The following is a 10295-nucleotide window of genomic DNA, read 5'->3' on the forward strand; positions in this document are numbered from 1 at the left end:
GCTCTGCCTGTCCTAATGGCACTGAGCATTATATGTTTTTCAAGTTGAATTGTTGGTAAATATCTAAATTTCCAGTGCCACAATAGACATATAGTAACATTGTTTTTACATCTTTATTCCAGGATACATTTCAATCGTTCAAAATGGCCGCCAATTGTGAAGATTCACACAAAAGAACACTCATGTTTGTATTGATTCCATTATTAAACAAATGCATTGAAACTTACTTATCCTGAAACCGAAATCAAGTGGCATTTACCGTTGAGAGACAGCAAAATAATGGTCAAAAGCCTGCCAGATTTCCTGATGTTTTGTTGAAGTTATCAGTACATACAAGGAGAAAGCCTATGTATGATCAGTATCTGAATGGTCACCAACTTTGTATCTTGAAGTACTCTTAAAGTAAAAAGTTAACTTGCTGGAATTACTTGCTTTTGTACTTGATGCATTTTTGAATTTACATTTTGAATAAACTTTATTTAAATTGAAATCTGTTTTATGTTGTTTTGAGTAGAACAAGTGGTTAGTTTACCTTGCTGAAATAGTTGAAATTTTTTCCTGGTCTCTCCTGAAATGGATGGGCTTTAAGGTCTCAGCCAAAACTTTCCTGTATATGTGTTGATATAAACTTATTTTGAATAGGCCTAAAATGACATGGACTAAAGATCATGATGTGCTACTTTGCCGTGAAATTCTGGCAGAGGAGCCTTATCAAAATAAGCATGGGTCAAGGGAAAGGGGGAAATGCTGGGACAAAATTGCAGATGCATTAAATGGAGTAGAAAGGCCAAAGTTCAGTGTTGATCAGAGAGCTGTTAGGGACAGATTTGTAAAATTAGAAAGGAGGTTTAGAAGGAGAATGAACGAAGAAATGAGGGCTAGTGGGGTAGCACCAGAACCCAGTGAGCTAGATGAAGCAATGGAGGATATTTTGGAAAGAAAAGACAGTGCAGAGCAGCAGCAAGCAAAGTGTGATGATGGTAAGAGACAGGCAACAGGGGCAGAGAAGGAAATGGCACAGGCTGTGAGGAAAAGGGCTATGGAGAGTCTCTCAGAAACTAAGGCAAGAGAATGTTCTAAGAGGAAAAAGGGTGGTGAGACAAGTGAGTATGTTGGGTACCTGAGAGAGAAACGTGAATCAAACATGAAACTGAGAGAGAGTGAAGTTAATTTGGAAAGAAAGAAAGTTGAAATAAAGGAAAGAAAGTTGGACCAAGAAACTGAGTTGAGAAAGAGAGAACTTGAGTTGAGGGTGAGGGAGATAGAGGTGAAAGAGAAAAGTCAAGAATTAAAGGCAAGGGAGCATGAACAATTTGAAGAGAAGTTTAAAGTATATGAGGAACAGCAAAAGATGATGAATGCTCAAATAGCGTGCATAAAAAATAGATTGACAATTATTGAGGAACAAAATTTAACTATTTTAAAAATATTAGAAAGATTTGAAAAGTAATATTGTTTGCTGATATTTGCTTAATTGTATTAAAAAAGTCAAAAGGTAAAATTATGTTGAATTTTTTTATTCTAAATTCTTTTCCAACTCATTTCATAGAGAAATATTGGATAATTGATCTCAAATTTTAACTCTGTACAAATACAAATGTTTGGGTATCTTCTCGTGCTCCATCCAAAAGAGTTGTAAATAAGCACCACCCCTCCCCCCTCTAAAACACAGATTTGTATAAATATGGTACAGTAACATCACTTATGAAAGTTTTGATTATCTCTATTCAGTGCTATTTATTTAATTGGTTGTTTCAAATAAGTTAATCTTCAATTTCAGTTTAAAAAGCAGGTACTTTTTGCCTTAAAAATATTTTTTTCTTGCCTGTGATTAACAATTTATTTTCCTGTTTGCCTTTTCACTTACACTATGCTACATGTCTTTCCAAAAGATTCTTTAAGTTTGAGAAACAGGCAAACAAAACCAGGACCTTGATTTGAAAGTGAATATTTCTATAATTCTTTGTCATGTGGTCAAGAGATTGATGTTTAAATTTTTAAGTGAAACCTAGGAACGATCAAGTCAAGTATTAATGGTTAAAAATATTCAAAATGACAAAATTTTGGAATCTGTTAAAGCTTTTGTTTTTTTTAAATACTTTGGTACCCAAAAGGTTTGATCATTACTTTTTAAATATTCTACAGCAGGAATGCATCCTATGGTAGTTACAAAAAATTTTCCTTTCCATGATTTCTTTAAAGAGAAAACAAAACAGATAATCGTGTGCTGTGTGAAAGAAAAGGAAAACTTAGAATTCTTGGTAGCTTTTACAAAAGCTGTTTTTTAGATCTTTGATTGGTACAACCTACTGGAAATACTCTTCGATAGTTGGAGGATCGACATCAAAAAATTTTGAGGTGTTGTTGCCATATAAACATGTCAATCTGTTGCGTAGCAATGCACACACCATGTAGATCTTGCCAACTGCGCTCAAACCAATTTTAAGATCTTTTTTAAAATCTGTGAATTTAAAGTAATTCACAATATCTCCAAATACCCACTCAACAGAAATTCTAACTTGACTCATTGATTGGTTAAATGCCTCTTCCTCTGGAGTAAGGTCAGCCCTTCTGGCAAATGGGCATTGGAGATGCACTCTGTAGGGATAAGCTGGGTCACCATAAAGACACAATGCTTGGCCAGTTGGGGAAAATGAATGATGTTCCAGATCATGCAAGAGGCCTGACATATTTAACATGCCACTGTCATGTCTTCTTCCCTCAACTGGACCAAAAAGATTTGCAATGAGACCATTGGGAGTCACAACTGACTGGAACTTAAGGGCATGAACCCGTTTGTGTCCATTGTAAACTTCCCTCTGGTTGTCCTTGGGCCTACAAATCGGTCTTACTGTGCCATCAATGAATCCCCAGCAGTTATCCAATGCAGCACCTCTGTTGTGAATTGCCTGTGCGTACATCTTCAGGTGTTGTGGGGAAAGCCATGGCTGGTTCAGGTTTTGAAGCCGGTCAGAAAATGAATCATATAAAAAATTAACAACAAGGTTAGTTATCATGCAAAGTTGAGGCACGGATCTTCCAAACCTTGGTATCAGGTCTGCATATCTGCATGGGTACGCAAAACGTTTCAGGCAAACACATAGTGCTTCAACTGGCCCCACTACCACTCCATTTGAGCACTTAAAAACATCTGGAAGGTGTAATGCAGCAGCGAGCCTAGCTATGTCTTGTTTCTTAAACCGAAACTCGACCTCACATTCGTCCTCTCACATCCCATCCAGATTAAAACGTTCATATTTCCAATATGGAAGTCCAACATGCAGGTTTCCGTGTCTATTTGCCTCATGAAAAACAAGGAATTCGTCATCATCGATCTCGCCGTCATCGTGCATGAGAACTAACATTTCCTCCTCCATTTTCGATATAAAATCAATTTTGGCGCCTATTCTGAGTCGTCTTCCGCATTCGTAACTTAAATTGAACACGCGAATAAGGGCCCCTCAACTCAGTTAGTACCCAGACCTCCATGAGCCGTCCTCACTTGAGTCGTCTTGAATCAGAAACTCTCTATTATCGCCAAAAATGGTTTGGACAAAAGAGCATGATCTTCTGTTGGTACAGGAAGTTTTGTTAACCAAACCATTTAATTTCAAACATGGTTGTAGGGAAAGGGGAAATGCTCGGGATAAAGTTGCAGAGTCTCTTAATGTAGTCAAGGAGCTAAGGTTTTGTGTAGACCAGAGGGGCGTCCCGGAGCGATATGCGAAGCTTGAGAAGGCCTTTTTAGAAGACAGAGCACAGAGCCAGTGGCATCAGTCCTGAAATAACAGAGCTTGATGAAGCATTAGAGACAGTCATCGAATTTTCAGAAGCAGTTGAACAAGAAATGATAGAAGCTCAAGCTAAAAGAAAGAAACAAGTTGAAAAAGAGGTAGAAACAGCTGAGAGGGTAAGGAAGCGGTCAATGGAGAGGCTTTCACAGACAAAGGAAAGGGAAGGACAAGAAAGTGCAAAGAAGAGAAAGAAATCAGTTTATGAATTGGTTGATTATTGACAGGGCAAAGAAAAGAGAGAGGAAAGTGGGAGAAAGAGTGATTATAAAATAAAGGAAAGGAATTTAGCACTGGAAGAAAAGAAACACCAAGACTTCTTAGATTTGAAAAGACAGGAACAAATGCTCAGAGAGAAAGAGCTGCAGTTACTGATGAGACAACAAGAGGAAAGGGATAAACTTATGCTGGAAACAATGAACAAAATATTAGAAAATCAGCAGACAATTTTTCAAAGGCTTGATGATCAAAAAGCAAAAATAGACTTAATAGTAAAAAGGCAATAATTTTGTGAATAAAATAGAAGAAGTTGTAGAAGCAATGAAATACACTGGGTTTCTAAATTCTTTAATTACTTCAAAAATTTTGCCTGACCATAAATACAGCATTGAGCCCCTTTCTCATTAAGGCGTTTTTCACTAAAAGATCCTTGTTTTTGAGTGCAGACAAACACTTATCAATGTTTCTGTTTGTTAATCTGTGTTTTCTTCTAGTTCATTCATTAATTATGTATATCAAAGGGTTAGTTTTCATTGGAAATTGCCTTAATGAGTCCTGGAACCACATCACCATCTTCTAAATACCTTTGACCAGTGGGTAAAACTCCAAGCAGTATATACTGAAACGAAGCCCCACCCCCTATTCTAAAAGGCCCCCTCTTTAGTGACCCTCTTTCAATGTATGAAAAATTTATCCCATAGTGGCTTAAACATTGTAAACACTAATTTCTTGAATTTGAAAAATCAGTGCATTTAAAAAACAGATTTTTTTATAGAGTTTTCAACTTTTAGTGTGTTATTTGGGAAAAATTAAGTTTGGCAAATTTGATAGGTTTTAAAAAAGCTGTTTCTCATTGAATCATTGCAGTTGTTATTCCCCATTAAAGTACTGAGCCAGGGTAGGTGGTTGGATGTTGAAATATGATGCTGTGCTGTTACTATACAGGCAGGTCAATGCATTGTGAAGTATGGCACAAACAACATAGATCTTCCCAACAGCACTGAGCCCAATCTTGAGGTCTTTCTTGAAATCAGTGAACTTGAAATAGTTCACGATGTCTCCAAAAAGCCACTCAACTGAGACTCTGACCTGGCTCATGGACTGATTGAAGGCTTGTTCTTCAGGGGACAGCACAACTCTCCTCGCAAATGGGCACTGGAGATGCACTCTTTGAAGATAGGCAGGGTCACCTTGAATACTCAATGGCTGGCCTGTTGGTGAAAACGAGTATCTTTCCAGCTGGTCCAACTAACCAGACATTCCTAATATCCCACTGTCATGCTGCCTTCCTTCAACTGGTCCAAATAAGTTGACAATAAGGCCATTAGGTGCAACAACAGACTGGAATTTCAGGGCATGTACTCGTTTATGTCCATTGTAAACAACTCTTTGGTTTTGTTTAGGCCTACAAATTGGACGCACTGTACCATCAATAAACCCCCAGCAATTGTCTAGAGCAGCGCCTTTTTGGTGAATTGCATCTGCATATCGTTGCAGATTTTCCCGTGAGAGTAAAGGCTGGTCTAGACTCCTCAAGAGATGTCCATGAGTGTCAACAATAAAGTCAATTACTTTATTGAATATCATACACAACTGAGGAACTGGCCTACCAAACCTTGGAACCAAGTCTCCATATCGACTAGGGTATGACAAACGTGCACAGTGCCATTCGTGCATTTGAAAACCTCAATGAGACGCAGTGCAACTGCGAGACTATAAATATCGTCCTTCTTAAACCGAAAATCCACCAAACATTCACTCTCATTCATGTCCTCCAGAACAAAACGATCGTAATTCAGGTATGGCAGCATACCGTGAACGTTATTTCTCCTGTTGGCATATTCAAAAATTAGAACCTCTTCAGCATCCAAAAGTCCTGTAGCATGCAGCATTATTAAGTTGTCCGCCTTTTTTTAAACAAATTTGATTTTGGCGCCAAAGCTGCGTACTACAAACTAGGTTGTGATTCGTAACATGTTTTGTGACTACAGGGAGACAAAACTAGTGCACAGACCTCTTTGAGCAGCCGTAGTGACCTATGTAGCGGATCGTAAACTCTCTAATGTTGCTTACAATGCAGTATATCACAGCAATTGGTAGAAAATGGTTTACCACAAAGTATGTCTCGACTTTGCTGTGAGACAACTTTTCTGTGAGACAACAAGGGGGATGGGACTGGATGAATGGAATCATTGGAAATATCAGAAGTGCTGCAAGAGTGATTGGCAGTGATTGTATTTTTTTGCCTAACATGGCTAACGTTAGTAGATTCTAGGCTAATTGATTGCTTCATAACTCTTATGATTTTATAGGGAAATACGGTAATTGTAGTGGATCAGGTTTTCATGGTTACTGGAGAGACGTAACAGAAAACACATCATATAATTTCTTTATTGTTACTGGTAGTTCTTTTGGGCACAGGGCAATTTCGGAAAATTTCCCACACAAAAGTGGCGACCAAATAAAGAGATCACACAAAAAGTTTTGAATGGATCTACAGATCAAAGGAATTTTGTTTGATGAATTTATCAACAAATGACGTATGGGAGAAGCAGCCGAGCAATCAAACAGTTAGAAAATGGTAACCATAAGGCAATGGGTGCAATGCTTAAATAAGAAAATCATTCAATAGAGACAATATGGAATTGGTCACAGAAGCAGAAGTTGAAAATAAATCTATTGAAGGAAAATAAAAGTCAATTGAGAGATAGCATGCAAATGTTACATAAACATGAAAAAAGACAGGCTGGACTAGGGCTGTCCAACTCCCCAAATTTTACTATTCGATTATTCGGATAGAATATAAGCGATTATTCGGTTATTTGGCGAATATGGGCGTAAACATGGGTGTGGTAGGGTGTGGTCAATAAAATACAATAAATGATCAAATCTCTCTGCTAAGATTTAAAACTCGCAAGATTATAAATTTTAATGTGGAAAGCGATTGTTTGTAAAACATACGCATTGAAATATGTTCAAGTTGTCATTAAATTTTTGTTCAAAAAAATTAAAGCGTTGACATTTTCTGGCAGCAGACTGCATCTCTTCTTATTAACGATGTTCCCTGCAGCAGAAAACACTCTTTCTGAGGGGACTGAAGTTGCGGGAGCACAGAGAAATCTTTTGGCCATTAATGCAACCTTGGGAAACCTTTGAGCATTCTGCTTTCACCAAATTAATGGGTTGCTATTAGGATGCATGGCAGGTTCCTCAAGAAAGTAGCTGTACTCATCTCGTAGTAGCTGTTGGTCATCATAATAATCTGATCCAAGTAGAAGTACCATGGCAGATTTCTTTGTAGCAGGTTCTTCCTCCACAACCGGCTCTTTATCAGTCGTGACAAGATTGACCAGAAACCTCACATGCTCTTGAACAGAAAATTGCATTTCAGAAGACAGGAATTTGAGGTTCTTGTGTCTTGGGTCTGAAGCAGATGAAACTGCAGCAACAGAATCACCCTTCAAATCCATAAAAAATCTTTCCTTCAAGGCCTGTGAAACTTTCCTTTTAAATTCTCGCAGTAGCTGCCAATCCTGTATTTTCACATCCAAAAAATTTTTCAACAATCCAGTGACGACAGGAAGAATACATGACACCGATGTGTTTTGCTCCGAAGACATTGCAGTTGTTGCTATTTGTAACGCATGAAGAACAGGTAACAGAGAGGTAATTTTGTTCCACTGAACTACGCTTAGAGGCAACTCTTCCTCTTTTGTTGGCTTGACAATATTGTGATCAGACAGAACTACTTGCACGCATTGCTTTTGGCTCTCCAAACGCTGAAACATTTCGTAGACACTGTTCCATCTTGTCTTGCAGCTTTGGATCAGGCGATGTTGCTCTACTTTCAATTTAATCTGGGCTGCATCAAGAGCTGTTGTTGCTGACGCAGATTTCTTAAAATATTTGACAATTTTGGAAGCAGCTTTGATGAGTAAATTCACTTCTTCGATTGCAAAGCCTTCCTTTACAGCTAATTGCAATGTATGGGCAAAACATGGGAAATCTTCCCAGTCTTCGCAAAGTCTCCCTGCAGCTACCTGGTTTGCAGCGTTATCTCTCACACAGACGCGAATTTTTCCTTCCAAACTCCACTCCATCTTCACCATCTCCAGAAGTATTGCCAGGTTCTCTGCCGAATGTCGTTCGTCCATTTCACTGGTATCCACAACAAATGTCTGCATCTCCCAGTTTGTATCAATAAAATGGGCAGTTACAGTAATGTACGACTCAGTTGCAAGTGAGGTCCACGCATCAGTAGTTATAGAAACATCAGTAATGTTTTCCAAACTTTTTTCTATATTTCTCCTGACTTCGTTGTAAATTTTATTAATGCGTCTCATTATTGTTTGGTGAGATGGGACTTTATAGTCTGGCTCAATAAAACCCATAAATTGACGAAAGCCTTTACCCTCAACCATGTAAGTTGGCATCATATCTAAGGCCACCATCTTTGCTATCAATGTGGTGATTTGTTCAGCCCTACCAGAGTTACACTTTCGTTGCCCAATCATGTAGTTTGTCATTGTTTGCTGATTTTTCGGTACATGTTGGCTACTTTGGACAGCTGAGGCTGATGCGGAATCTCGGGATGGAGGCTGATTAGAAGTTGGAATCTGGACGTTTTGTTGTTGAGGTTGACACACTGTTGGGTGTTTGCTGCGGACATGTGATAACATGGAACTTGTTCCACCACGATAACTAAGACGATCTTCACACAGCTTACACTTAACTTGTTTTTCGTCTATTTTTGCAAAATATTCCCAAACCAAACTTGATCTTTTCATCTTATTTCGAAAATGATTTTTACCGTTTAAATGAATGTTAAAATAAAACTTACTCAGTAAAGTACTAGCAGTTTTTCCGCTCTAAAATGACTCCTAAACAATGCTACATATGACTTCCTATTTATACGATTTTTCTAAGGTAATTTTAGCATCTTTACATCATCCCTTGCTGACAAGAGCCCCCTCAAAGCAAACTACGAAGCAGTTGCCATTGAAGGCGATTAACTAAATCACAGTAAACAGCATTCCCAGCCTATTTTAAGCAATTGATAAGTAAGGTTCAAAATAAACCTAGTTACGTAATGTCTCAACACCATTACCCAGAAGAGGTGCTCATATCTTTTATCGTAGACGTAAAATTCTTAGATTTGGAAGTGGCAAAAAATTACTGAAGTGCAGAAGACTAACTCATTGAAATTTGACTGTATCAAAGAATGCAACTCCAGTAAATTATTCAGATTCGAAAACTATTTTTGTAATATTTTCCTTTATTATAGGAGAAACCATTCGGCGTACCCTGATTAGCGAATTCCCCCGTCAAGATTGCCTCGATGCCACATCTCAGGTGTCCATAAGGCTTTGATGATTCAGAGCTCTATAAATGCTCTTCGATAAACCTGAACCAATTCTTCGCAGGTTTACCAACGCTATGCAGACCCCCTACCCACCCAGTTTGCTTAGGATGCAGTTTTCCCCGCAGCATGCATGCATGTTTATTTTTAATCTGTCATTGCTATTCGATCAGTCATCCTATTCGACTAGTCATTGCTATTCGATGATCAGTCATCGCTATTCGACCAGTCTTGCTATTCGATCAGTCACTGCTATTCGATCAGTCATCGCTATTTGACCAGTCATTGCTATTCGACTAGCCGTTGCTATTCGATTAATCGTTGCTATTCGAATAATCGAACTATTCGGTTACACCCGAATATTCGATTAGTGTATGACGTAACTGAATACCTAGCCAAGCAACCGAATATCGATTATCCTTTAGAGGACTGGGTTTTTTTTGCATACAATATACTTGCATCAGAAAAGTCTTTCTTGGAAGAATAATGGTGCATTATGACCCAGTAAAGTATATATTTTTGAATTGCCAGTTTGTGAAGTATTCCAGAAAAAAATTATTTAACCTAATTAATGATCACGTGATCTCATTAATAATTCAAAATGGCTGACGAAAAAATTTTTTCCCCATCATTTCAATAATTTAGGAGCCAAAAGAGGACATTGTTCTGGTCACTACCAAAGCAAATTGCATTTACTATAAAGTTCTATCATCAGAAAGTCAGGAATCCAAATTATATTCAATTGTTTTATTATTTCAGTAAATTATTGCAACTAAAGAATCATCTGGCTCTGAACCGCTTGACTCGTGTTCTTATTTTGATACCAGTTGCTATCACAAGAAAATTACCTATCCCTGAAGTAACTTACAGGAAATAAAAAAGGAAACCTTTCAAGAGAAATAATGTTACTTATAGCCAAAAGATAT

The 10295-nt window shown here is 37.9% G+C and overlaps 2 protein-coding genes and 2 pseudogenes across 2 annotated transcripts; 1 reads left to right on the forward strand and 3 right to left on the reverse strand.

Moving 5' to 3' along the window:
• The first annotated feature begins 649 nt into the window (after nt 1–649).
• Nucleotides 650–10295, forward strand: LOC135691390 (uncharacterized). The gene is made up of 3 exons (XM_089115408.1): nt 650–1446; nt 1893–1914; nt 3752–10295. Exons 1-3 carry the CDS (start codon nt 650–652, stop codon nt 4013–4015), a joined length of 1083 nt encoding a protein of 360 aa, XP_088971534.1. The 3' UTR covers nt 4016–10295.
• Nucleotides 2160–3236, reverse strand: LOC148957391 (uncharacterized). Its single transcript, XM_089115423.1, has one exon. The coding sequence runs from the start codon at nt 3015–3017 to the stop codon at nt 2307–2309; it is 711 nt and encodes a 236-aa protein (XP_088971549.1). The 5' UTR covers nt 3018–3236; the 3' UTR covers nt 2160–2306.
• LOC148957392 (uncharacterized) lies at nt 4881–5902 on the reverse strand (annotated as a pseudogene).
• On the reverse strand, nt 6986–10173 carry LOC148957393 (zinc finger BED domain-containing protein 4-like; annotated as a pseudogene).

This window comes from Rhopilema esculentum, unplaced genomic scaffold, assembly GCF_057945365.1.
Source record: "Rhopilema esculentum isolate cy_ngs unplaced genomic scaffold, ASM5794536v1 HiC_scaffold_30, whole genome shotgun sequence".
Taxonomy (NCBI): Eukaryota; Metazoa; Cnidaria; class Scyphozoa; order Rhizostomeae; family Rhizostomatidae; genus Rhopilema; species Rhopilema esculentum.

Excerpts from the sequence above, each read along its gene's own strand:
- LOC148957391 (XM_089115423.1), bottom strand. The coding sequence starts at position 3,017 with ATGATAACTAACCTTGTTGTTAATTTTTTATATGATTCATTTTCTGAC.
- LOC135691390 (XM_089115408.1), top strand. The coding sequence starts at position 650 with ATGACATGGACTAAAGATCATGATGTGCTACTTTGCCGTGAAATTCTG. Across the intron at positions 1,447-1,892 it reads ATATTAGAAAGATTTGAAAA|ATTCTTTAAGTTTGAGAAAC; the intron begins GTAATATTGTTT and ends TCTTTCCAAAAG. Across the intron at positions 1,915-3,751 it reads TCTTTAAGTTTGAGAAACAG|ACAGAGCACAGAGCCAGTGG; the intron begins GCAAACAAAACC and ends CCTTTTTAGAAG.